The 26,506-nt window shown below is 37.4% G+C and overlaps 1 protein-coding gene across 2 annotated transcripts in view; it reads left to right on the top strand.

Moving 5' to 3' along the window:
- FIG4 (FIG4 phosphoinositide 5-phosphatase) overlaps nucleotides 1-26,506 on the top strand; it is a 127,541-nt gene that overhangs the window by 38,863 nt on the left and 62,172 nt on the right. For both annotated transcript variants that reach the window (XM_023206015.3, XM_023206016.2), the window contains exons 5-11: nucleotides 2,008-2,058; nucleotides 5,091-5,239; nucleotides 8,602-8,730; nucleotides 11,721-11,821; nucleotides 13,365-13,527; nucleotides 13,930-14,027; nucleotides 25,365-25,498. In XM_023206015.3, the coding sequence (XP_023061783.1) occupies nucleotides 2,008-2,058; nucleotides 5,091-5,239; nucleotides 8,602-8,730; nucleotides 11,721-11,821; nucleotides 13,365-13,527; nucleotides 13,930-14,027; nucleotides 25,365-25,498 (825 nt within the window). The remainder of the gene's footprint in view (nucleotides 1-2,007; nucleotides 2,059-5,090; nucleotides 5,240-8,601; nucleotides 8,731-11,720; nucleotides 11,822-13,364; nucleotides 13,528-13,929; nucleotides 14,028-25,364; nucleotides 25,499-26,506) is intronic.

The raw sequence follows: 26,506 nt of genomic DNA, 5'->3' as shown, positions 1-26,506 counted from the left end.
ACAGTGTTGAGAAAGCCTAGAAAAAGATCCATTTTATGTGGCAAACTGGAATATGATAGAGTGAGCATTACAAGTCATTAGGGGGAAAGATGGGATAAATAGTGTTGGTTTTCCAACTGGACAAAAATGAAATTTGATTACATTCTCTGATAATATTCAGGAAGCAATTCCAGAAGTGCGAAGATAATTTTAAGAAAATAAAGGTAAATATTTTTATAATCCTGGTATGGAAAAGGATTTTACAAACAAAATACAAATGAATAAACCATAAGGCAAACAATGCTATATTTGATACTATAAATAATCAAAATGTATTTAGACAAATTTTAGGAAACAAGCAGCAGTCTGAAAGTAGATATTTGTAACATAACAATGATTATTATTTAGAATGTGGGAAGAATTTCTACAAATCAGTGAGAAAAAATAAGCAACTTAACTGAAAAATGGTTAAAAGGAACAGGCAACTCACAGTGGAGATTATGAACCTTACCTAGTAGTTTGGGAAATGCAAATTAAAAAGGTACCTTCTTATTCTCATTAGTCAGTTAAGGAATAATCAAGAGTATCTGCTGTCATCAAATGTTAGGAGAGATGTGGGAAATGAGTTGTATACTATGAGTTGGAGTGATATTTTAACCACTTAGAAGAACACTTTGGCAATTCCAGCGAAATTGAAAATGCACGTTATCTGCAGTGCACAGTGGTTCTTGTTTCCACATATGTGCCCTAGAGAAACTGTTATACATGTGTATGGGAAAACATGCATGGGATGCTCTTGGCGGCATTGTATCTTATAGTGGAGAACTAGAAAGAACCTAGTGGTCTATCAGCAGACAATGAATAAAGTGTGTCATGTGTAGTTGGCTTTCCTTATCCGTGGGTTCCACGTCTGTGAATTTAACCAACCACAGCTTGAAAATACTTGAAAAACATTGTGTCTGTACTGAACATGTACAGACTTTTTTCCCTGTCATTATTCCCTAAACAATACAGTACAGCAACTGTAGAATTACTATATAGCATTTACATTGTATTAGGTATTGTAAGTAATCTAGAGGCAATTGAGAGTGTACAGGAAGATGTGTATTGTGCGTTATGTACAAATACTATGCCATTTTATATCAGGAACTTGAGCATCTGCAGATTTTGGTATCTTGAGGGAGAACCTGGAACCAATCCCCCACAGATACCGAGGGATGACTGTATATGATGAAGACCAAACATTGATTAAAGTGAACAAATTAAATCTATAACTTTCAACGTAACTAGATTTCAAAAAATGAGAGAAAAAAGTAGGACAGTATACAAAGTTTGTAATGATTTGCATGCGTGTTTTAAATATATAACATAATGCTATGTATAATTTAAAGATGGGTCTAATGTGATAAAAGTAAAGAGATGAATGGACTAGAAGGATTCATATCAGTGACAGGAAAATGGTTGCATTTGGAGCGAGAGAACAGGACTGGGGAAGTCTAAAGGGAAAATTAACTTTTTAGTTGTTTGTTATTTATCTTAAAAAGGTCAAAAAAGATATTTAAAAATGTGAACATTTATTAATCCTGAGAGACAGAAATGTGAACATTTTATTTTATACCTTTTCTGGTGTAAAAACTTAGCAACTTAAAATTGTGGTGACCCACATTGTGCTTGTTGTTGTTGCTCTCCTCTCTCCATCCTCGAAGCATTTGCAAGCACATTGTAAAAGCAAAAACAGCATTTACTTCTGTCTTGCCCAAAGTCTGCTGTGCCCCACACATGTAGATGCATGACTTTGCCTCTCACTGGCATAATCAGTGATAAGGAACAAACTGTAAAGTTAAAGGTTTCCAAAGGGATGATCAACAGACCTAGAATTGGTTCAGATGTAATCCCTCTCCTAGATATGACTTGAATTCCTCAGCTTTAATGAGCATATTTACAAATATAAATGTACATATGGGTACATGTTAAACTGTGAGAAATAATAGTATTGGACAAATAAAATATACTTTGGTTTTGTTTTAGGTATCTACGAATATTTCAAAATGTGGACCTATCTAGCAATTTTTACTTCAGGTAAGTTTGAGGTTACTCCTATCAGTCACATAAACTTTTATATTATTTTCCAGTGGGTAAAAACAGAATGAGAATATAGTAGTACTTCTGTTTCTTTTTAGTCAACTTGTTTTATGTAAAAGCATTAAAATATAGCTATTTCTTCCTTTTAAAAATCTTATATTTGAAAATCCAAATGGATAAATTAAAGGATGTTTATTCTCATTATAAAAATCATCTTTGTTTTAGGTAGGACTTAATGTATTTTAAAGAAATATTCTGATTTTGTAATCTTAAATTACAAAAATGAAATTTACATTCAGCCTCTAATACAGAGCTGTAACAATTTCTTGGTTCAACTTTTAGTAAATAATCTGGCAAAATTAGGTAAAAATAAATTAAAAATAGGAAGAACTGTTGCAATACTGATGTACTGCTGGTAGCATTGTAAATTAACAGTTTCCTGAGAAGGAATATAGCATTGAACATATATGAAAATATGTCCTAAGAAAATAACCAGGAGCAAAAATACAAATCTCCATTGGTAAAGAGACATTTATAGCTTCTCTATTTATAATAGCCCAGACAAGCAAACCAAATAGTCCAGGGACATCCCAAATATTGATAACTGAAGAACAGTCAAGTAAATTATTACAACATCATGGTAAGTATTTTACTACCATTGATGTGACCAGTATGTGGGCCTGATAGATAACAATTGTTGTGATAGATGGAAAATTCTATCAGCTATAATATCCAGACTAAAAATAGAACACAGTAAGGGCTTGAGTCATAAGGACTAAAGGGGGACCTAGAGCATTTGTAGCTGTTGGTGTTACATACTACTGATAGGGTGCTTTGCATTAAAAAATTATTTTAAATTGTTGATATAGTTAACCGTTTCTTTATGAAACAAAAACATGTCTACTACATGGGGTGAATTATGTCTTATGTCTTTATCGATGCAAACCTGAAGGAAGCTGATTATTTTAACAGAAGTGGAGCGAAGGGCTCCTAAAGAAATAGTTTTTACTTCCACAAACATTTATTTAATGTATATTTCCATTGTATTTTTTGCCATCTTCTAGTTTTCAGTCTTTATGCCTGACTTTGTAGTGTTTGTGAATTATTATTGAAGCTCAGTGCTGTTATTAGAAATGGCCTTCTTCTGCTTCATATTTCTCAATTTTGTCTGTATTTTTATACTCAGTTGTGATCAAATCATTCTATAAGTAAATACATGTAGGTTAAAGTTTTTGTGCCTCATAAATAGGCTTTTAAAAAGGTTATAATATATTTTTAAGAATCTCTATTATAAAGGAATTGTTTTAAATAGAATTGATAGTTAAAAATCAGAAACCATCTTCTTAATATAGCTTTATCCCTTTGAGATTAGATGTTAAAATGAATGGATCCATCAAGGAAATGTGATACAATTGAATTTCACAGATGAAACGAATCAATTTCAATCAAATAATATAAAGAAATGATAATTAAAATAATGTGTGTGATTCTCCAGACAGAATTGTAACCATTTTAAAATATGACTAAAATACTTTAAAAACAAATTTGTGATGTTCCCCTTCCCGAGTCCAAGTGATCTCATTGTTCAGTTCCCACCTATGAGTGAGAACATGCGGTGTTTGGTTTTCTGCTCTTGTGATAGTTTGCTAAGAATGATGGTTTCCAGCTGCATCCATGTCCCTACAAAGGACACAAACTCATCCCTTTTTATGGCTGCATAGTATTCCATGGTGTATATGTGCCACATTTTAGATCACTTGGACTCGGGAAGGGGAACATCACACACCGGGGCCTATCATGGGGAGGGGGGAGGGGGGAGGGATTGCATTGGGAGTTATACCTGATATAAATGATGAATTGATGGGTGCTGACGAGTTGATGGGTGCAGCACACCAACATGGCACAAGTATACATATGTAACAAACCTGCACGCTATGCACATGTACCCTAGAACTTAAAGTATAATTAAAAAAAAAAAGAAAGAAAATAAATAAATAAATAAATAAATAAAAACAAATTTGTGTAAAGTATTCAAAATACCTTCTGAAATTCTGTGCTAAAAGTATATAGCTAGGCTCCTTTAGAATTTCCAGTAAAAGCTGGAAAACCCCCCTCACACTTAAGAAATATATATACACACACACACACACAATACATATGTATAGTATATATATGCACTCTATGTATATATGGATATTTATATATGATATTTATATAGAGTATGCATATATACATACTCTATATAGAGTATCAATATATATTTTTATGTATAAATATTTAAAAAATATCTCTAGCTATATATATAGAGTGCTAGAGATGCTTATTTAAAGTTACAAACTTTAGGGTCATTGAGATATGCAGGATCCTTGTATGTAACTGGCATAAACCCTGTAAAGAGATAATTAAAGTTCTTGACAAAACATAAAAAAATATATATATATTATGTGAGATCAAAATTGTAATGAAATTTAATTTGCACAGAGACAGTTATATTTTTGAAATGCCTTTTTCTCTTCTAAAACATGTTTCACTGTAATGGCCTATATTATTTGCTTATTTCTGTTTTACAACGTCGGTTATGATACCACCATTAATAATTAATAGAATTATTTTTGCTGTTGCATAAACTAGGATACAGAACTATGCAGTATTGCAGTGGTTATTGTAGAGCTGTAAAACCCCATACAGATTCATAGAAGGTATGACCTTGTTTGCACAATACCATGAACTTATACTGATTTTAGTATGAAGCAAAAAATGCACATTGTACAAGTCAAAGAATGTAGGTTACTAACATTGTATTGTATGTTTCCAGTCATGCAGATGCCTAGTCATGCAGTGAGGTTGTTATTTCCAATTACATTTGTATTTTGCTGTGTTTTACAGTACTTATTTGAATAGCATTGCTTCCAAATAAGGTAACAGGTGTTAAGTAATTTAGTTCACAGATTTTAATTCTGTATGGGAGCCAAGACCTTGAAATATGCTTTGCTTTTGTAATTCTTATTAAGTTTCAATTCTGTTCTCAGTTACAGCTATGATTTGTCCCACTCACTTCAATATAATCTCACTGTCTTGCGAATGCCCCTGGAAATGTTAAAGTCAGAAACGACCCAGAATCGCCAAGAGAGCTTTGACATCTTTGAAGATGAAGGATTAATTACACAAGGTGGAAGCGGTAGGTGGTCTTGGCATAGCTAATGTATATTAATGTGGTATCCATGAAGTGACATCTTATTAAATTCACTCACATTTCCCTCATATCTGTCCACCCCTCTTTGCTGTTTGTCCTTACGTGGGGTTGTTTTGGATATGTGAAGTTGACCAATTCATTTTTATAGAGATATTAATCACCATGTAATTTCATTTGTAGGCCAGCCACAAAATTGTATGCTGACATTTTCTAGTAATTATTCATGTACTTTTTATTGAATACATTCAAGCGTAGACTTTTACATGGTGTGCAGAGGTGAAATTTACATGGATTTTTTTTTAAATATTAGATAATACACACTACTTATTTTCCTTCACAGAGACCAGTTTGTTATGGTCTGAGTTTTGAAAAAGAGTTACCGTGGGTTGCCTATTATGTGCTAGACATTTACATGTAATATCTCTAATCCTCATAAAAACTCTGCTTAGTAGGTATAATGCTAGTTTTATAGAATTAAAGACTAAGTAGGAAACGGAGACCTGGAAATGAAGATCATACGGCCATGTCGAGGAATCAGTGCAGCAGGTCAGAGGTCGTTATTACTTTGATCGGTCCCAGCTTGACCCATCAGTCCTATGTAGATCTTGCCTCTGCAGGACTGCTGTAAGACACTGTAGGGCCACTCAGTGCCTCACCCAGAGTGCCCCTGAGATCCTGGACTAAACCAGTCACACAGTACCTCTATTGCCAGATTCTTGGGTTGGTCTAGCACTCTAAAGCTAGCGGCATTGCTAATGTGAATGTTGTAAGGGAATCATTTCAATAGTTAAGACACTTTAGCTGTGTTCAAGTGACTGTGGAAAGTAAGTCAATAATGTCTTTGGGTTCCTTGCTCTGTGCAACTTCAATGATAGTGATGAACATGTGGATGCAGAGGTAGAATCCAATCTAAAGTAGTCCCAGAAGATCTGCCCTTGCAGCACTCTCAAAAAGAGGCTGTGTTCTATTAATGGTTTGCCAAAGGTTGTGATCCACTCTAAAAAGGTTTAGGCTGTTACTTAAACTGAATTTATCCCTGGCATTCCCCTTGACTCTTGTTAGTTTACTTGATTGATTATCACTTGAGCTAAGGTGAAACCCAGGGCATCCTCCCTACTCCCAGATCATTAGATCACATACATTTGCCCTGGTTCAGACACTCTGGTGATAACCCATACCACTAGAGACAGATAGAGGGCAAGACAACTAGTGTGTTTGAATATTTGCTTGCAACACTTCTGAATATCACAATTTGTAATGCAAAACCTGAAAGTATCACTGAATTTGCCCCAAATGCCATCCAAAATCTGAATTTGAGTATCTGTTCTGGGATCTGAATTAAGCCTCCAATGCTACTTAATTTTTTGTCATCTCTGGAGCAATTCTACTTGACAGATATGAATAATAGGGTGTATTAGTTTATTCTTGTTGTTGTGACAGATTACCTAGCTTAGTTGCTAAAACAACATACATTTATCATCTTACAGAAGGCAGAAGTCCACAGTGGGTGTCAGTGAGCTAAAATTAGCATGTCAGCAGGATTGCATTCCTTTCCGGAGGCTCCAGGGGAGAATCAGTTTTCTTGCCCTTTCCATCTTCTGGGGGCTGTGTTCATCCCCTGGCTTATGGCTCCCTTCCATCTTTAAGGCTACATTACATTACCTGACACTCACACTCCTGTTTTCCTCTTTGACTTACAAGGACCCTGTGGTTACGTTGGACCCACTTAGAAAATGCAGAATAATTTCCCCATCTCAGGGTCCTGATTAGGAGCCTTAACTTCATCTTCAGCTTTAATTTCTTCTTGCCATGTAATATAACAGTTCATATTCACAGCTTCTGGTGATTAGCATGCATACATCGTTGTCGAAGGTGAGATTATTCTCTTATCACACGGGGTAAACTGATAAGAAACAGGGAGTGAGGGTGGAAGGTATGGAAGTAGGTTGAAAAGGAAAACAGTAAATTTTAAAAATAATATTTACTGCATGTCAGATACTTCGCATATATTATTTAACCTGAACAATGTCTTTGAGGTGAGTAGTATTAACATCATTTTCTAGTTTAGAAAGTTGAAATTCAAAGACATTAAGTAACTTGCCTAAAGTCACAGAGTGACAAAACAGGACTCCTATCGATATCTTTATTATTAATTCTCTTGTGTAATGCATTGAAAGGGCAGAGAAAGTTTAGTTTTTATGAATTAAACCTAAGTGTAGTATAGTGTATAAACAAATACTCTTAACAAATCATGTTTTGAGGAAAAAAATGGTCTTTATTAACTTGTATTCAGAACCGTTACAGTCTTTTAAGCTATTATCTTATAAACATAGTTTTAATTTTTCACTTCATGTAAGTTTTGTAAAACTCATTGCTGTTTTAATACATTTATCTGGATATGCTAAAATTATGTTTGATGAAATTAATTTATTCATAGAGAAAAGGCCTGACATAATAATAAACGCCATGTATTGGAAGTATTTGTAATACACCAGGCTTATTCTAGACCCCTTATGTCCATTATTAATTCATTTCATCCTTACAACAACCACGTGGTACAGGTGAGGAAGCAGAGGCGCCGAGCTGGGTAAGTAACACTCTTGATCGTGCCTGTCACCCTGCTGATGAGAGGCAGGGCCAAGATTTGGATCCAGGAATTTTGACTCCATAGCCATGTGCTCAACCGCTACTTCCCACCACCTCTTGTCTTTATATATTTGTAACATGTCCTCAATTTCCTTGTCATTTTCTTTTCTCTTTTTTTTTTTTTTTTTTTTTTTTGAGACGGAGTCTTGCTCTGCCGCCCAGGCTGGAGTGCAGTGGCCGGATCTCAGCTCACTGCAAGCTCCGCCTCCCGGGTTCATGCCATTCTCTTGTCTCAGCCTCCCGAGTAGCTGGGACTACAGGCACCCGCCACCTCGCCTGGCTAATTTTTTTGTATTTTTTTAGTAGAGACGGGGTTTCACCGTGTTAGCCAGGATGGTCTCAATCTCCTGACCTCGTGATCCGCCCGTCTCGGCCTCCCAAAGTGCTGGGATTACAGGCTTGAGCCACCGCACCCGGCCCATTTTCTTTTCTCTGAAGTTAAGAACTCTCACAAGTCAGAAAAGAGGTTTCTTTGACTTTTTACAGAATCAACACAATGTTCTGGACATGATAGGAAGGATACCCACTGAAAATGGCAATGCTGTTAACCAAGCATGTTACTTTGAAGTTAAAAACAGAAGTTAACTTTAAAATGAGTTGAATGTCAGCCAATTTCCATATCTTTCTGATACCAACCTTTTTTTAAATTGATACAAAATATTTTATGTATTTATGGACTGATACAGACTTATATTTTTCAGGGGTATTTGGCATCTGTAGTGAGCCTTATATGAAATATGTATGGAATGGTGAACTTCTGGATATAATTAAAAATACTGTGCATCGTGACTGGCTTTTGTATATTATTCATGGGTTCTGTGGGCAGTCAAGTATCCTTTTTGATAAAAAAGTAAGATACATATTACTAAACTTATGATGTATCAATTTGTAGACAGCTACGTATGAATTATATGATTATAATACCACTCTGCACCCCAACAGGAAAACCTGCCCATAATACTATGTAGTAGAAATACAAATAAGAATGCAGACTATTTGAACAGGCCTATTATATACCCAGAAATATGAATAAATAACAAGGAAGAAAATGCAATGCGATATAGGTAGTAAGTGTCATGTTTATCTGGGAGAAGGAGGAGAATTACTGACAGTTGGAGAGGATGGGACAGGCCCATGGGAATAGTTGAACTTGGCCTGGGCCCTAAACAAAAGTCAGTGCCTTAGCAACGAGAGAGATCAGCAGTCCAAGCAGAGAGAGACGTCACAGGCTGGGAAACACTGTGTGTATAGAGGTGGAAAAACACATAGGAGTGTTCTCATGGCTTGTGAATAAAACTCCCAGGAGGTAGGATATAGTGGGAAGGAGATTGGTATGTGGGAGTCAGATTGCCAGTCACCAGATTTCCTTGGTGGTCAAGCTAAGGACTTTGGGTTTGGTGCTAGCACTTTTGAAAGATTTTGTGCAGGAGAATGACATTTGCAAAGCAGTATTTAGGAGGCTTGAGGTGACAACCATTTTCAAGCTGGAATAAGTAAAATGAAACTAGAACAAGGACCATGAGTTAGGAAAAGATGGCAGTAGTCCAGGCAAGGGGGCAAAACAGATTAAAGAGAAGTAGGTTCAGCTTTGGGTTAAGCTGATGAGTTCAATTTTATAAAAACTTTTATTTCCTTCAGTAGCTTCATGTCTCATTAATTTGTAGCTACATTGAAGCCTTTTAATAAAGTGCAATTATGGGGTTTAAGAAGGTAGCACGTACCATCTAGAAGTGGTGATTCGATTTTTTCTATCACTTTTTGAGATCACATAGGGCATTTTTGCATTCAGCATGTTTTCTACTATGTTAGGCTTTTAAAGAAAAAGGCGTTTGTACCTTTTTCCCCCACAGATAAGAAGTGTTTGTAATGGATTTGTATTTTTCTTAATTTTATTCTCTTTAGACATTTAAAAGAACCAAAAAAGAAACTTTCGCTTGTTTTCAGTTGGAATTTGCAGTTTAATGGCCTCAGATCCTTCTCCAGATCCCCAGGGTTTCTTTGTCTTATTTATGGAGAAAAACCGGTCACTTTGTCCAGCGCACTGTGAGGCCCCATTCAGGCCAGCCCTGGCCCCCCGTGGTACTTGGAACTGAAGTTACAGATCTATATTAAAATAATAATAATAGTGTACAAAAAAAAACCTTTAAAGGAGTGGTTGCTTTGAGACTATTAAGTGGGTAAATGCGACTGACCATTATTATGCTTTCTTGCACTAGGAGCATTTGAGAGTAGTGGTACCAAGGGCACAGCTGGCGAGGTTACCCTTGAAGAGCAGCAGGGCTGCCTTCTGTGAGGGGGACGAAAGGCTAGATAAAAGCACAGAGGGATTTTGAAACAAAGATCAGTGAGATTTCTGTGCTACACTTGAAAATCAGGCTCATTACTTTATAATCACTTTCAACCAGTGAGTGGTATTATCTGGTTGATCATTACTGCATAATGAGATTTGATCCTGAATTACTTTCGTCTCTTTCCAAAAGTAAATTCTGCCTGGGAAGAACACAGGTTTTTCACCACCAAGGATGCCAAAAAGAATGTGCTACAATTTCTAAAGGTAGTTCCTAAAAGATAGTTCAAAGCTGTTTTGTGTTTCCAAGAGCTAACTTGGGGCCTGGCGCATATTAAACATAATAAATGTTTGTTTTTTAAAATAGTGAGTGCCATGATAGATGATCATTTTGAAGCTCGTAAGTTTAAACAATGAATCTAGTCTCCTGGTTATCAAGCATTTAATGAATTCTGGAAGTCTATATGAGATAAAGAGAGTAGCTTTTGATAAGAGTAGCTTCTGAATACTACAGATCAGGCACTAGTTGTACACACATTACTTCACCTAGTCCTCCTGACCACCTTTGGTTACTTTATTGTTACTCCATTTTATAGAAGATGAGACTTGGCTCAGAAAGTTAAGTAAGGTAACATAACTGATAAGCTGTATATTGGTTAAGCAGTTCACAATAAATTATTCAGTGTTCAGGATTTGCAGGTAGGTGACAAATTTTGACTGCTTTTAGAGTCTTATACTCAGTTATATCCTCAGTGTTACATATTACTCATAATTTAAACAACCTATTAGATGGCACATGTTCTCTTTGAGAGGTGTATGATCTTGGAAGACTAAGGGAGGTGTATTAGTACATTCTCACACAGCTATGAAGAACTACCTGAGACTGGGTAATTTATGAAGAAAAGAGGTTTAATTGAGTGTAGGCTTAATAGGAAGCCTGACTGGGAGGCCTCAGGAAACTTACAATCATGGTGGAAAGTGAAGGGGAAGCACGCACATCTTCACAGTGGCAGAGCAGGGGAGAGAGCGAGTGAAGGGGGAAGTGCCACACACTTGCAAACAACCAGATCTTGTGAGAACTCACTATCATGAAAACAGCAAGGGGGAAGTCTGCCTCCATGATACAATCACCTTCCACCAGACTCTTCCCTGACACATGGGGATTACAATTCAAAATGAGATTTGGCTGGGGACACAGAGCCAAACCATATCAGAAGGATTAGCTGTACTTGTTTACATCCTTTACTTAGCCATAGGGCTTCCCTTGACCAGTAACTGTACACCTGCTTACCATTTCCTCTGAAATTTATGGAAAGCACTCCTTAGTTAGGTTGGATGTTGCCTTCCCTTTGTAGCGGCACTGCAATTCTGAAGAAACCATTAGATCCAGCGCTGTTCCATTCTTGGGTGGAGCTTTTGGTGTTCTTTAAGCCATTGGACTAGCTGTATCTAAATGTGTATATAAGGTATAATGACTCTATTGGTCTTATGTGACAGTCATGAATGCTAAACAACCTTAACTTGCTTTCTAAGAGCTGTTGATCTATGGACGACCAGTGTATGTCACTCTAATAGCTAGAAGATCCAGTAAATTTGCTGGCACCCGTTTTCTTAAAAGAGGTGCAAACTGTGAGGTAAGATGACAAACAGTATCTTCACTGAACTTTAACCTTTCGTATCAGCCTTGCTGATGTAGAAGCACAGTGAAATTTTAAAATATGGAATTTCTTAGTTTGGGATGTTATCAAGAGAATACAGTTGCCCTTTAATATCAACAAAGGATTGTTTCTAGGAACCCCCTTCCCATCCAAAATCCACAAATGCTGAAGTCTCTTATATAATATGGCCTAGTGTTTGCATATAACCTATGTACACTCATCTGTATACTTTAAGTCATCTCTAGATTACTTCTAATATCTAATATGATGTAAATGCTATGCAAATAGTTCTAATACTGTATCTTTAAGGGAATAATGACAGTAAAAAAGGTCTGCACGTGTTCAGTTCAGATGCAACCATTGTAGGCCTAACTACATTTTCTATCTGAGATTGGTTGACTGTGGAGGGAACCCATGGATGTGGGGGGCTGACAATAATTAACACTCCAGTGCATCTGAAACATGTGAGAAGTATGACTAATAAACAGATGTTCTGAAAAGTCAGCCATCTTAGAGTTATGCAGTGCTCTGAGGAATTATAAAATGTCTAATGTTGTGGAGGGTGAGCCATTTCTATAATATATGAAATGTGGTACATGTTTAATGTAGAGACAAAAATGGCAAAGCACTTCCACCCAAATAGAAGGCAGCACTCATCACGGGAAGTCAATTCTTGGTAAGAAGATGAAGTGGAGCAAGGTACGGGAAACCTTTGCCCTCTTTGTCTTTTTTGCCCAGACTCCTTTTTCTGTTCACCGCTAGAAAATAACAACAGCAAAAATGCAGCCATCCTTCCATCAGCCGTGTTCTCTCCTTTGAGTGCTCCGTCTCTGTTTGCAGTAGACAACTTGAGTCTTGAGTGGATGTGTGATTCAGTAGACAGATTGAGTGAGGCATTGGATTTTGATCCTGGCTTAAAATAGCAACATTGTTCTTAAAATTATATCAACAATGAAAATTGTTACAGCTGATGCTTTAAAATATCAGAATTTTGCAGCTATATTATTTACTTTTGAATATTCAAAGGATAATCAGACATGTTATTACTGCCTCTGAAATTATTCTTTATTATGTCCTTATATACTTCTATAAGTACCTCAAAACCCTATTTTTTCCTTTTGTCCATCAGGCATTATTTGAATCTCACTCTTTTGTCCTTTTATTTCATTTTGGTCGTCAGAATTGAATTTTGATATTCTTCTAGTCTTCCTTACCACCTGTGTAATTTCATGTAATTGTCATTTCTTTCCCTCTCTCCCATTTATTTAAACCAGCTGTTTCCTATCTGACTTATATTATTAGAGATTAATTTGGTTTTTTTCTAGTCTATTCTCTGCTACTTTTAATTGCCTTCTTTATTATATTTTAATGGTTTTGCTTTTCTAGTGTACGTATTGAATATTGATCAATGTTTACCTCTCAAAACTTTCAAAGAATAGGAATTATAACTTCATTGAAATTTATTTCATTAAACATTTCTAAGAACATAATGTATTTTTCAATGCACCTTTCTTTTCAGGGTGATGTTGCAAATGAAGTGGAGACTGAACAAATACTTTGCGATGCTTCTGTGATGTCTTTCACTGCAGGAAGTTATTCTTCTTACGTACAAGTTAGAGGATCTGTGCCCTTATACTGGTCTCAGGACATTTCAACTATGATGCCTAAACCACCTATTACATGTGTGTGGAGCCATGTTTTTAATAATAACTCCTGTCCTTAAATTTAGAGATAGTGAACTGTTGTCACAGAAACCTCATAAATGCTTAGGTTTTCACGAGGTTTTAGTCCTGGAAGGTAGTTAATTTAGAAGAGGAATTTCTGTTTTTCTTATGTAATAAATTTATATTTAATTTTGACTGTTAGTAAATTATTTTTATTTTGCTTCAGAAATGTAAGAATCATTCAAATGTAATAAATACATGATGAATAAGTGTCTAGTGAGCACCTTAAGAAGGATCTGGGAAGTGAAACTATTGAAAGATTAATTGAATTGCATTTCTTTAAAAAAACAACCATATACTTCTTTTATTTTTGCTTTGCAATTTTCATTCAGGTGCTTTTTCATCTTTTTTCCTTCTTAGTGGATCAGGCAGATCCATTTGCACATGTGGCTGCCCTTCACTTTGACCAGATGTTTCAGAGGTTTGGCTCTCCCATCATCATCTTGAATTTAGTGAAGGTATGATGTGCTCATCTGTTTGGTTATGAGATTCAGACACTCTGGGAAGCCTCTTCCTCAACACTGAGGGGGTTAACAAGCCGTGCTTTCCCTCTGCCTAGTGGAGAGACGTGCAGATTATTATGCTGGGACAGCTCACTGTGTCTGAACTGAGTCACTTTTCTTTGGCCTCAGATTCCACGTGGCTTCTTCTCTGCATGGCTGAAAAAAATCAGTAGTATATCTCTAAGGGAGTAGAGTGATTCAGTGTATCAGGAAATCATTGTGTCCTGATTTCCTTGTGTGAATTAGATGTAGGTGAAACTTCTGCCTTAGTTCCCAGGACAACCTGGAGAAAGAAGCATGAAAATCAAACTATCACAGCCTCACCTTTACAGTCAGCTCCCTTGAAAATCCATAAGCTCCCCTGGGCAAATTAATTTATAGTAATAGGATCAAAAGGCTAGATTCATAAACTAGGGTACTGTTGTTTCTCAGGGATCAGGTGGGCTTGTGAGAAGCCCAGACAAGGTAGTATTAGCCTCATAGTTCCCTGCTTTCTTGGCAGAGTACACGGACTAGTCAGCGTATCTATCTATATGAATGGGCATACAGGTCAAAGTCTGAGAATAGGAGGCAGGGAAACCACACAGTAAGTTTTATCTGCATCTATTGCAGCCAAGTGAATTGAAAGACTCTCAGTCAGAAGCCAAGAAGACCCTGAGAGTATGAAAAGCAAGGGCGTTGTTACGTCATGTGCTCGTGGTGGTGCCCAACCATCTAGTACTGTGTGAGGTTATTCTGAGAGGTTGGTTAATAAATGTAAATGAATTTACTAAAAAACCAAGGAAGCCTGTGACCATGTGTCCATTTAGTGAGTCATTAATTTTTATTTATTTATTTTTTATTATACTTTAAGTTCTCGGATACATGTGCAGAATGTGCAGGTTTGTTACATAGGTATACGTGTGCTGTGGTGGTTTGCTGCACCCATTAACCCTTCATCTACATTAGATATTTCTCCTAATGCTATCCTTCCCCTATACCCCCAACCCCTGACAGGCCCCAGTGTGTGATGTTCCCCTCCCTGTGTCCATGTGTTCTCATTGTTCAGTTCCCACTTATGAGTGAGAACATGCAGTTTTTGATTTCCTGTTCCTGTGTTAGTGTACTGAGAATGATGGTTTCCAGCTTCATCCATGTCCCTGCAAAGGACATGAACTCATCCTTTTATATGGCTGCATAGTATTCCATGTTGTATATGTGCCACATTTTCTTTATCCAGCCTATTGTTGATGGGTATTTGGGTTGGTTCCAAGTCTTTGCTATTGTGAATAGTGCTGCAATAAACATATATGTGCATGTGTCTTTATAGTGGAATGATTTATAATCCTTTGGGTATATACCCAGTAGTGGGATTGCTGGGTCAAATCGTATTTCTGGTTCTTGATCCTTGAGGAATTGCCACACTGTCTTCTACAATGGTTGAACTAATTTACACTCCCACCAACAGTGTAAAAGTGTTCCTATTTTTCCACATCCTCTCTAGCATCTTGTTTCCTGACTTTTAAATGATCGCCATTCTAACTGGCATGAGATGGTATCTCATTGTGGTTTTAATTTGCATTTCTCTAATGACCAGTGATGATGAGCCTTTTTTCATATGTTTGTTGGCTACATATAAATGTCTTCTTTTGAGAAGTGTCTGTTCATATCCTTCGCCTACTTTTTGATGGGGTTGTTTTTTTCTTGTAAATTTAAGTTCCTTGTAGATTCTGGATATTAGACCTTTGTGAGATGGAGAGATTCTACAGTGTTCTCCCATTCTGTAGGTTGCCTGTTCACTCTGATGATAGTGTCTTTTACTGTGCAGAAACTATTTAGTTTAATTATATCCCATTTGTCAATTTTGGCTTTTGTTGCCATTGCTTTTGGTGTTTTAGTCATGAAGTCTTTGCCCATGCCTATGTCCTGAATGGTATTGCCTAGGTTTTCTTCTAGGGTTTTTATGATATTAGGTCTTACGTTTAAATCTTTAATTCATCTTGACTTAATTTTTGTGTAAGGTGTAAGGAAGTAATTTATAGATTTAATGCCATCCCCATCAAGCTACCATTGACTTTCTTCACATAATTAGAAAAAACTACTTTAAATTTCGTATGGAACCAAAAAAGAGTCCATGTAGCCAAGACAATCCTAAGCAAAAAGAACAAAGCTGGAGACGTCACGCTACCTGACTTCAAACTATACTACAAGGCTACAGTAACCAAAACAGTATGTTACTGGTACCAAAACAGAGATATAGACCAATGGAACAGAACAGAGGCCTCAGCAATAACACCACACATCTGCAACCATCTGATCTTTGACAAACCTGACAAAAACAAGCAATGGGAAAAGGATTCCCTATTTAATAAATGGTGCTGGGAAAACTGGCTAGCCATATGCAGAAAACTGAAACTGGGTCCCTTTCTCACACCTTATAGTCAGTCATTTACCAAGTATTTTTGAGAGTTTCCTGTGTGCCAAGGCAGTTCCAGATACAGCTCCTACCTCGAGCTAACAGCCTGTTGTAGGAGATGGTGAGGTAATGCAGAGGCACCAGTACAAGGCAAATGGTGCAATAAGAGCTTATAATGGAGAGAAGTCTTTCCTGAGGACAGGATGAGTTAGCATCAGCCTGAAGGAAGAGGCATTAACCAGGTCAATGGGAAAGAGAATGGTCTTCAACTCAGAGCACAGCATGTACAGAGTCCCTAGGACAGGAGGAAGTGTGGTGGGTTGGAGAAAGAAAAGGGGGTTCTCTGTGGTTGGGGCCCAGAGGGTGAGGACAAGATGCTTGTTGTGAGATGTGGCTGAAGAGATGGTTATGGCCAGACCATGCAGGGTATTGTAGGCTGCATTAATGAGCCTGGCCTTCTTCCTGAGAGTAATGGAAAGTCATTAAGAATCTTGCATGGTTGAGAGGATCCTTGTCAGATTTATGTTTTGAAAAGATTACTGTGACCTCAACATACAAAACAAATGGATCAGTACAAGGCTAACGTCAATGCTGGAAGACCAGATAGGAGGCTGTTGTAATTGTCCAGAAAAGAGGTGATTATGCCTTAAACCAGGGTGGTGTGGTGGAGATCTAGAGAAGTGGACAGTCAGTAGACTTGGTGATGGACTGGATTTGAAATGAGGGGACGGGAGATGTCAGGCTCAATTCCCAGGTTTCTGGCTTACTCAGGTGGGTGAATGGTGATGCCATTCACTGAAATACAGAACACTGACTGGGTTTGTTGGGGGAAGATCATGGGTGTAGCTTGGATATACTGAGTGAGGTTTGAGGTATGCTTGAGTCCTCTAAACGGAGGTAACAGTTCAGGGCATGGTTCAGGAGCCCAGAGGAGAGGTCTGGGCCCAGATGTGATTTTTGTAACTCTGTTTACAAGTGACATTTGAAGGCATGGGCATGGATGAGATGCCCATGTGGAGAGTATAAAGTAAGAAGGAAAAACCTCAGACCTCATCTTGGGGGATCTCCAGCTCTTAACGCCCAGTTAGAGTGGCTGAATCTCTAAAGGAGTCAGAGAAAAAAAACAGCCAGAGGAGTAGGAAGAAAACCAGGAAGTGCTGTGTTAGGAATACCAAGAGAAAGCGTGTTTCACAATGAAGGAAGTAAATGATCAGCAGCATCAAATGCTGAGGCTCAAGTAAGATGAGGATGGAAAAATTGTCCATTAGTGTTACCATCATGGAGGTGATTGAAGTGGACCTAGTGTGGGATAACAGTGAGAAAGTGGGAGCAGTAAGTGTTGTACTTTTCCCCCAATAGGAGTACCCAGTAAAAGATGGCATTTTTATTTTTTAAAAGAGATCATACTGATATGTTTAAAAGCCTATGGGGAGGATACATTTGAAAGGGAGAGTTGTCTGACACAGGAGAGAAAAGGAATGATCAGTGATTTCATGTACTTAAGAAAGTAGGAAGTGATGAAATCTGAAGCATACATGGTAGAATTATTATTTTATTTTTGAGACAGGGTCGTGCTCTGTCACCTAGGCTGGAGTGCAGTGGCAAGATTGTAGCTCACTGCAACCTTGAATTCCTGTCCTTAAGTACTCCTCCCACCTCAGTCTCCCAAAAGTGTTGGGATTATAGTCATGAACCATGGCGCCTGACTGGAATTATTTTAATGGAGAGACAGAGAATAGTAAGGGTTCGGGCATGTGTGTATTTGTGAACATGCACATTCCATTCTGATGGCTTTAATTTCTCCTTAAGGTAGGAGGAATGATCATGCTGAGAGTGGAGATTTGAAGGGAGTGGAGAAGGTTTAAGTCTTGTGTACATGAGAGGGTAAGTTGACTAGAAACCTGCAGGAAGTACCAAGAGCCAATTTCAAGTTGGTGATCATGATTTCTTAAATGGAATCATTTTACTATTGCCTGCCTTCTTCCAGCAGGCTTGTGAATGAGTATAAGCACAGGTAAAATAATAATTGGGTTTATTTAGTTTCGTCAGACAGGTGTGACATAAAAAGACAGGATGAAAGGCATTTTGGATTTTGACAATACTGTGATTGAAGTGGACCATGAAATCTGAGCCAAATAAGGACAGGGCTAAAAGAACAGGGCTGCTGGAGAAGGTGGAGATGTCAGTGGATTGCGGTCCTCATGAGGTGGGGTATTTAAAGCAAGCAATGTGGAAATAAAAGAGGTCACGAATAAGAAATGTTGAAGAAAGAACAGCCTGTGATAATGAATTGGTCTAAGATGTGAGAGTGGGAATGAGGATTTAAAGTGGAAAAGGAGGTGGAGATACTGAAAGTCACCCAGTGTATTAGTCTGTTTTCACGCTGCTGATAGACATACCTGAGCCTGGGTAATTTATAAAGAAAAAGAGGTTTAATGGATTCACAGTTCCCTGTGTCTGGGGAGGCCTCACAATCATATCGGAAAGCAAAAGACACATGTTACATAGTGGCAGACAAGAAAGAATGGAAACCAAGCAAAAAGAGAAACCCTTTATAAAAGTATCAGCCCTCGTGAGACTTACTACCATAAGAACAGTATGGGGGAGACGACCCCCATGATTCAGTTATCTTCCACCAGGCCCCTCCCACAACACATGGGAATTATGGGAGCTACAATTCAGGATGAGATTTGGGTGGGGACACAGCCAAACCGTATCACCCAGGATGGAGGCAAAGCTTTGGGTGGGGAAGAGACAGTTCCCAGGAGAGGACTGTATAACTACATGCATGGGCTCAAAGGGTGTGGGTGTGTGTGTGTGTGTGTGTGTGTTTTAAATCAAGAGTATGGAGGAATATGTCCCCAAAGTGGCAGCTGGGGGAGAAGAGTGAAACAGTGAGGCAGTCAGCTTCATTTCTTCCTGTGTTGCTCTTTGTAATTGTATCCCACTAGGGATTGACTTTGTAAAATAAATCATTCAGATGTTAAATAATCATTTTCTAGACATTTGTTCATATTAATTCAGAAGTTTCATATTCACGTCTCTCTCTATATCAACTCAGAATAATATAAGGTGAATAATCTCTAACCTCAGTCTAATATTGAACAGTTAGCTATAGTATATACTTAAGTGAAAATTTGAAATATGAAAACTTTAGTGAAAATGCTCATGGACATTTTTCCAGTAAATGTATAGAAAATAAGATATTGTTAGTATGGAAATAAATTATTGCTAAAGTATTAAATTATAAAGTATTACTGGATTAGAAACCTAGTTTTAAATTAGTGGATTTAGTCAGAGCACGACCCTGCCTCAATAATAAAATAAGATAAAATAAGTTCATGTTTTACAGAGTTCATATAGTGTGGTTGAAAAGCTGTCATTAAATGGAGATTCAGGTCTACAATGCTTGAAATAATTCTCTATTAATTGTGCACACTCAAAAAATACTGTCATATACATGTGATTATAATGTATTCTTTGCCAGGTATCTCCCATGTACTTTTATTTTTTCAAATATTTAAAGATCGGTCAGTGGATTTTAAAATTGTACTTCTTTATTGTTCCACTGCAGTAAAAATCCTGACAATGACTAGAAGTTAGCTACAGAAATAGTTTGTAGATTAAGTTGCTGTTTCATGGAATAGGAAAGTATTTTGTTGTTTATAGCACTAGTTTTATTCATAGGATTAAAGAAGCTGTTTATTCAGGTCACTTGGTAGAAGACCTTATTAATTGCGATTAAAGAGCCAAAGAATACATGTGTGAATAGAATGATACCTAGGGGATACTCATTCTTTATTCTACCACCATATGAAGAAGTTAATAAAGTGAAATGCTTTTCGTGATTTCATTTCTCTTTTACCCTGTGTTGTGAACTTCTTCCCATTTGTGAAAGTTTGAGGCACTGGTTGAAAGACAGTTTGCAGCAATCCGTGTGCCTTCAGAGCTGCTACTGTATCAACAGGAGGCCAACCTAGGATCAAGTATAACTGTACATCAGAGGTTTTTAATCTGTGGGCCATGCATGGCTGTTAGGGGGATCTTGGAATCCTTTGAAATGATACGCAGCTGGATGTGGTGGCTCATGCCTATAATCCCAGTGACTTGGGAAACTGAGGTGGGAGGCTTGCATGAGACCAGGAGTCTGAGAGCAGCCTGGGCAGCATAGGAGACCCAGTCTCTACAAAAAAAAAAAATATTTTTCAATTAGTTGGGCATGGTGCACACCTGTAGTCCCAGCTACTTGGAGGCTGAAGTGGGAGGATCACTTGAGTCCAGGAGTTCCAGGATGCAGTGAGCTATGATTGCACCACTGCGTTCCAGCCTGGGTGACAGAGTGAGACCCTGTCTCTTTATAAAAAAAGAAAAAAGAAAAAAAAAATGATATGCAAAATCACTTGTGTATGTAAAGTTTTCCTTTACTTGTTAGGGGTCTGTGACTCTAAAGAGATTGACTAACAACCCACTAACACTGATCCTCTATGGACAGAGAATGCATACAGCAGATTCTTCATACAGAGATGAACGAAGGTTGCTCAAACATTTCCTCTCCATCCCACAAAATATCAGATTTGATATAAGCATTTCAAGAAGATTTTGTTTCCCTAGTTGATTTTAAATGCTTTTGAGAAAAATTTCAGATATATATATTTCTCATATATATAAATAAGCAAAATTTATTTTCATCCTAAAATTTAATACTGTTCTTAATTCTTATCTAATTATTTCATTTGATGTATTCAGCTGTGCCCAATAGCGACCCCTTTTTGTTGCTACAGTAGTTATCTAATTAAATTCATGGCAACTGAAAAGTAATCTCCATGATTGAAAACAGCAGTCTAATTTTGATGCCAACAATAGTGCCTTAATACCATTTCAGTCTCACTGTTGTGGAATTAATTGTTTGTCTTTGTTTCTAAGTGAAGGCTTGATAAGGGTAATAATGAAAATGGCAAATTTTTATAGGGTACTTCCTATATGCCAGCTGTTCTATAAAAACTCACCATGCTCTGCTGCTGGGTTTGGTTTGCCAGTATTTTATTGAGGATTTTCGCCTCAATGTTCATCAGGGATATTGGCCTGAAATTTTCTTTTTTTGTTGTGTCTCTGCCAGGTTTTGGTATCAAGATGATGCTGGCCTCATAAAATGAGTTAGGGAGGAGTCCCTCTTTTTCTAATGTTTGGAATAGTTTCAGAAGGAATAGTACCAGCTCTTCTTTGTTCCTCTGGTAGAATTTGGCTGTGAATCCGTCTGGTACTGGGCTTTCTTTGGTTAGTAGGCTATTAATTATTGCCTCAATTTCAGAACTTGTTATTGATTTATTCAGAGATTCGACTTCTTCCTGATTTAGTCTTGGGAGGGTGTATGGGTCCAGGGATTTATCCATTTCTTCTGGATTTTCTAATTTATTTGCATAGAGATGTTTTAAGTATTCCCTGATGATAGTTTGTATTTCTATGGGATCAGTGATGATCTCCCCTTTAACATTTTTTATTGTGTGTCTATTTGATTCTTTTCTCTTTTTTTCTTTATTAGTCTGGCTAGTGGTCTATCTATTTTGTTAGTCTTTAAAAAAAAAAAACACACAACTCCTGGATTCACTGATTTTTTGAAGGGTTTTTCATGTCTCTATCTCCTTCAGTTCTACTGTGATCTTAGTTATTTCTTATCTTCTGCTAGCTTTTGAATTTGTTTGCTCTGCCACCACCAAGTCAGCTTCATCCCTGGGGTGCAAGACTGGTTTCACATATGCAAATCAATAAACGTAATCCATCACATAAACAGAACCAATGACAAAAACCACATGATTATCTCAGTAGATGCAGAAAAGGCCTGCAATAAAATTCAACACCCATTCATGCTCAAAATTCTCAATTAGGTACTGATGGAACATATTTCAAAATAATAAGAGCTATTTATAACAAACCCACAGCCAATATCATACTGAATGGGCAAAAGCTGGAAGCATTCTTTTTGAAAATCGGCACAAGACAAGGATGCCCCCTCTCACCACTCCTATTCAATATAGTGTTGGAAGTTCTGGCCAGAGCAATCAGGCAAGAGAAAGAAATAAAGGGTATTCAAATAGGAAGAGAGGAAGTCAAATTATCTCTGTTTGCAGAGGACATGATTGTATATTTAGAAAATTCCATAGTCTCAGCCCCAAAACTCGTTAAGCTGATAAGCAACTTCAGCAAAGTCTCAGGATAAAAAAATCAATGTGCAAAAATCACAAGCATTCCTATACACCAGTAATAGGCAAACAGAGAGCCAAATCATGAATGAACTCCCGTTCAAAATTGCTACAAAGAGAATAAATACCTAAAAATACAATTTAGAAGGGATGTAAAGGACCTCTTCAAGGAGAACTACAAACCACTGCCCAAGGAAATAGGAGAGGACACAAACAGATGGAAAAACATTCCATGTTAATTGATAGGAAGAATCAATATTGTGAAAATGGCCATACTGCCCACAGTAATTTATAGGTTCAGTGCTATCCCCATCAAGCTACCATTGACTTTCTTCACAGAATTAGAAAAAACTACTTTAAATTTCATATGGAACCAAAAAAGAGCCTGTATAGCCAAAACAATCTTAAGCAAAAAGAGCAAAGCTGGAGGCATCATGCTACCTGACTTCAAACTATATTACAAGGCTGCAGTAACCAAAACAGCATGGTACTGGTACCAAAACATATATAGACCAATGGAACAGAACGGAGGCCTCAGCAATAACACCACACATATACACATCTGATCTTTGACAAACCTGACAAAAACAAGCAATTGGGAAAGGATTCCCTATTTAATAAATGGTGCTGGGAAAACTGGCTAGCCATATGCTGAAAACTGAAACTAGACCCTTTCTTTACACCTTATACAAAAAATTATCTCCAGATGGAGTAAACACTTAAATTTAAGAACTAAAACCATAAAAGCCCTAGAAGAAAACCTAGGCAATACCATTCAGGACATAGGCATGGGCAAAGACTTCTTGACTAAAACACCAAAAGCAATGGCAACAAAAGCCAAAATGAACAAATGGGATCCAATTAAACTAAAGAGCTTCTACACAGAAAAAAAAAAAACAAAAAACAAAAAAACAACTATCATCAGAGTGAACAGGCAACCTACAGAATGGGAGAAAATAGTTACAATCTATCCGTCTCACAAAGGGCTAGTATCTAGAATCTACAAGGAACTTAAATTTACAAGAGAAAAACAACCCCATCAAAAAGTAGGCGAAGGATATGAACAGACACTTCTCAAAAGAAGACATTTATGTACAGCCAACAAACATATGTAAAAAGGCTCACCATCACTGATCATTAGAGAAATGCAAATCAAAACCACAATGAGATACCATCACCATCTCATGCCAGTTAGAATGGTGATCATTTAAAAGTCACGAAACAACTGATCTGGAGAGAATGTGGAGAAGTAGGAATGCTTTTACACTGTTGGTGGGAGTGTAAATTAGTTCAACCATTGTGGAAGACATTGTGGTGATTCCTCAAGGATCTAGAACCAGAAATACTGTTTGACTCAGCAATCCCATTACTGGGTATATACCCAAAGGATTATAAATCATTCTACTATAAAGACACATGCATATGTATGTTTATTGCAGCACTATTCACAATAGCAAAGACTTGAAGCCAACCCAAATGCCCATCAGTGATAGACTGGATAAAGAAAATGTGGCACATATACACTGTGGAATACTATGCAGCCATAAAAAAGGACGAGTTCATGTCCTTTGCAGGGACATGGATGAAGCTGGAAACCATCACTCTCAGAAAACTAACACAGGAACAGAAAACCAAACACTGCATGTTCTCACTTATAAGTGGAAACTGAACAATGAGAACATAGGCACACAGGGACACAGGGAGGGAAACAGCACACACCAGGGCCTATCAGGGGATTGGGGGCTAGAGGAGGGATAGCATTAGGAAAAATACCTAATGTAGATATCAGGCTGATGGATGCAACAAACCACCATGGCACGTGTATACCTATGTAACAAACCTGCACATTCTGCACATGTATCCCAGAACTTAAAGTAAAACAAAACAAAACAAAAAAAGCTCACAATGCTCTATCTCATTTATGTCTCACATTAATGTTGTGAGGAAGATACTGTTGTTGCCCTATTTTATAGATGAAAAAATGGAGGTGTAGGGAAATTGAGAACATTGCTGAAGGCCACATGGCTAGTGAGTGGCAGAGTCAGCACTCCAACCACAGAACTGTACAATAAAGTACTAGCTTGTCTTGAATGAGAGGCAGTGCAGTGTTTAACTAAAGAGATACCTCAGGTAAGGAGGCAGAAACCAAGGTTTAGTTCCATGAGTGCCTCTCAACCTCAATTCATTCAACCACAGTGTAAAGAGAAAAAGAAATGCCTGTCTTGGTTATCCCACAGAGTATTTGCAAGTCTAATTTATGAAGTCCTGTGAAGGCTGTGGAGCTGCTTTCTGCTGTGCTAGTTTAGGAATTGTTCATCCAGACCAGTTGATTTCTTTCTGGCCTTCAGCTGGCTGAAGTTGGGGGCTCCCTTCTGGTCCTTGGGAGGGATCTCCTCTGTCAGAGTTGGGTGTGGGCCATGGCCCATGGTAGGTAAGCTGGGTTTCTCAGGATGCAGGGAGGGTACCAGGAAGAAACCTGATCTCCTTGAATCTTTAAAGCTCATTATCTGTTCACTTTAATGCAATGGAGCATTTATTTCTTTGTATTTTTATTATTTCTGATTATTGTAGCTAGGTTTCATTTTAGTATATTTAAGACTTGGATTTTTTGTCTTAGCTTAGCTTAAAAGTAAACATGTTGAGCCTGTTCTTCTGATTTAAGGGAATTGGAACACTGAAAATGTTTAATTTTTGATAAAGGAACGAGAGAAAAGAAAGCATGAAAGAATTCTGAGTGAAGAACTTGTTGCTGCTGTGACGTATCTCAACCAGTTTTTGCCTCCTGAGCACACTATTGTTTATATTCCCTGGGACATGGCCAAGTATACCAAAAGGTGAATGATACTCTTCTGCCTGGCTATGATCGTTTCCTTTTCTTGTAATGAGAAATAATGGAAAGCTAACCTCTATGGTAAAGTAAATTTTACCCTGTTAATTTCCTTCATGAACCTGTTGAGGGACTGTTTTGAGTACATCAATAAACTACCAAACTTTTTAAAAACATTTTATCTATCTATCTATCTATCTATCTATCTATCTATCTATCTATCTATCTATCTATCTATCTATTTTGCCTATCGTAGATACCATTTGCAACTTCTTTGAAATATCTAGTCGTTTCAGAACATTTCTACCACTATTCCATAAAGACATTAGTTTTACTTTTTTCTGTATCATCTGTCTCACTATTTAAACACTTTCTCAGATGTCACTCGTGGATGAACCTGTGATAATTCCTGACTGTGTATAGTAGATCCAGACTCCCTAGTGTAGCGTCAAAGCCTCATCATCTGATTGTCTTCAGAATGCAATCACTTTTTATTTATCCCAAGGGCTATTCTCTTCCAGAAAACTGAATCTTCATGCTCTGCCACAAATGTAGCAGCCAAAGTCCTATCCTAAGCCTCCATTCCTATTCTTCACCCTCCCTGGGATGCTTTCCCACCTCTCTTTTATCTTTCAAGATCTGATTCAAAACTCATCTCTTCTAAGGAACTTACTTTTGTTAAATCTTGCATTGTCTTTTTGTTCACTTACTGCACAATCATACAAGCTCTAGGTTTACTTAAGGTCTTATTTTTTAAAATGTTACTATATCATTTTGTACTTATTGTACTTTTTTCTAAATCATTTTATACAATTAGATACACAGACTTTCCCAGAATATAAGTTTGGTTACAAGTTGTTGCTATTCATATTATTTTTTAATTATTTTTTAAACATAGTCTTGCTCTGTTGCCCAGGCTGGAGTGCAGTGGTACGATCTCAGCTTATTGCAGACTCCGCCTCCTGGGTTCAAGTGATTCTCCTGCCTCAGCCTCCTGAGTAGCTGGGACTACAGT

This window comes from Piliocolobus tephrosceles, chromosome 5, assembly GCF_002776525.5.
Source record: "Piliocolobus tephrosceles isolate RC106 chromosome 5, ASM277652v3, whole genome shotgun sequence".
Lineage (NCBI taxonomy): Eukaryota > Metazoa > Chordata > Mammalia > Primates > Cercopithecidae > Piliocolobus > Piliocolobus tephrosceles.
Note: the sequence above shows the minus strand (reverse complement) of the source record. Positions and strands in the feature narration are given on the sequence as shown.